The sequence below is a fragment of the Buceros rhinoceros genome, unplaced genomic scaffold, assembly GCF_000710305.1.
Source record: "Buceros rhinoceros silvestris isolate BGI_N320 unplaced genomic scaffold, ASM71030v1 scaffold739, whole genome shotgun sequence".
Taxonomy (NCBI): domain Eukaryota; kingdom Metazoa; phylum Chordata; class Aves; order Bucerotiformes; family Bucerotidae; genus Buceros; species Buceros rhinoceros.
In genome coordinates, this window is record NW_010431871.1 from 11078 (window position 1) to 12426 (window position 1349).

At 57.2% G+C, this 1349-nt stretch overlaps 1 protein-coding gene across 1 annotated transcript in view; it reads right to left on the reverse strand.

Moving 5' to 3' along the window:
- CLCN5 (chloride channel, voltage-sensitive 5) overlaps nt 1-1349 on the reverse strand; it is a 13816-nt gene that overhangs the window by 6133 nt on the left and 6334 nt on the right. Inside the window, exons 6-7 of the mRNA XM_010143547.1 lie at nt 1307-1349; nt 3-466 (exon numbers count right to left, since the gene is read on the reverse strand). The exon at nt 1307-1349 is cut by the window's right edge and continues 6 nt beyond it. Coding sequence (XP_010141849.1) covers nt 3-466; nt 1307-1349 — 507 coding nt within the window. The remainder of the gene's footprint in view (nt 1-2; nt 467-1306) is intronic.

A 1349-nucleotide genomic window follows, 5' to 3' on the forward strand; every position in this document is an offset into this window, starting at 1 on the left:
CCCCGGGGCCAGCAGCTCGGTCTGGCAGGTCATCGCCTTTGGTGCTGTTGAAGTCGTTGATGTACTCGCAGAGCTTGGAGGAGTCCAAAATGCCGCAGTCGTTGAAGAGCTCGGAAATGAGCTCGCTGGTGCTCATTCGGGTGTACTCGTTGGGGAAGGCCAGGATGGCCGTGATGGCGGTCACGACGAACACCTCCAGCACCGGGTATTTACCCAGCTTGGTCGTCTTGCGTCTCCTGCACCAGGCAATGTTGCTGCGAATGAAGAAAGCTCCCCAAAGCCCCCCAAATATTCCCAGAAGGATGAAGGGCACGAGCTCCAGGAGGTGCCAGGGCATGTGAAACTCCACGTAGAAGAGAACCAGGCGGCTGTTCCCGAAAGGGTTGATGGAGCGCAGGGTGAAGGCGGCGACCAGTGCGGCGAAGAAGGAGCGCCAGAGGGTCTTGAGAGGGAAGTAGTAACTGACCTGCAAAGGCAAACAAAGCAGCTTCGGTCACTGCACACACCGATTGCCACCACGCACCGATCGCTGCCCAGTAACAAAGTCACAAAGCTGAAGGCAGGACTGGGAGACCCTCCCCTGCAGCCCAGCACCCCAGGCTTTGTTCTGAGCTCCGGGCCGGGTCCTGCCCTGCATATCTCCAGTGCAGCAAGTGCCCTCTGTGAGCCACCTTGCTCAGGTAACCAAAGCTGCCACAAATGAGCTCAACCCGGAGAACTATTTGCCTTGTGCGCTCTGTGAAGTCCCCAAGTGCCAAACAACAGCCACTACTACGGCTCAGCTGAGCGAAACCATCCCACTCCTCCTCTGAGCTAAGCCCTGAAGCAAGCAGCCGTGATCCGTTCCACGTCTGGATCAAGGGAACATGGGTTAGAAGCTCCTTGGCAAGACAAGACGTTTGAGAAACAAGGGTTAGAAGTTCCTTGGGAAGAAAACGGGTGGGATAAGCCAGGTGAGTTTGTTCCCAGGTACCCTGGGACAGAGCTGCTGGGAGAGGGTGGACACACGGAAACCACAGCAGAGGCTGCGACTGTGAGCACAGACAGAGCAGGGGAAGCCAACAGGTTCATTGCAAAGCTGTGGATAGTCGTCATCCCAAATAAACTCTCCAGTATCTGCAGGAATCACCCCAAACCCCAACGAGCTTTCAGGCTGCTTGGGCTTGTGAATACCCCACCAACCAGGAGTGAACAGGGGCTCCTCCCCACACCACGCAGTCGTGAGGGGGCTGCGGATTTAAACCAGCGGGGTCAGGTCTTGCAATCAGCCAGCTGGCCCAGAGCGAGCAGAAAATGCTGGGGTTACCTCTTCCAGGCTAAAGAGCACTCCTCCGATCGGGGCGCCGAAC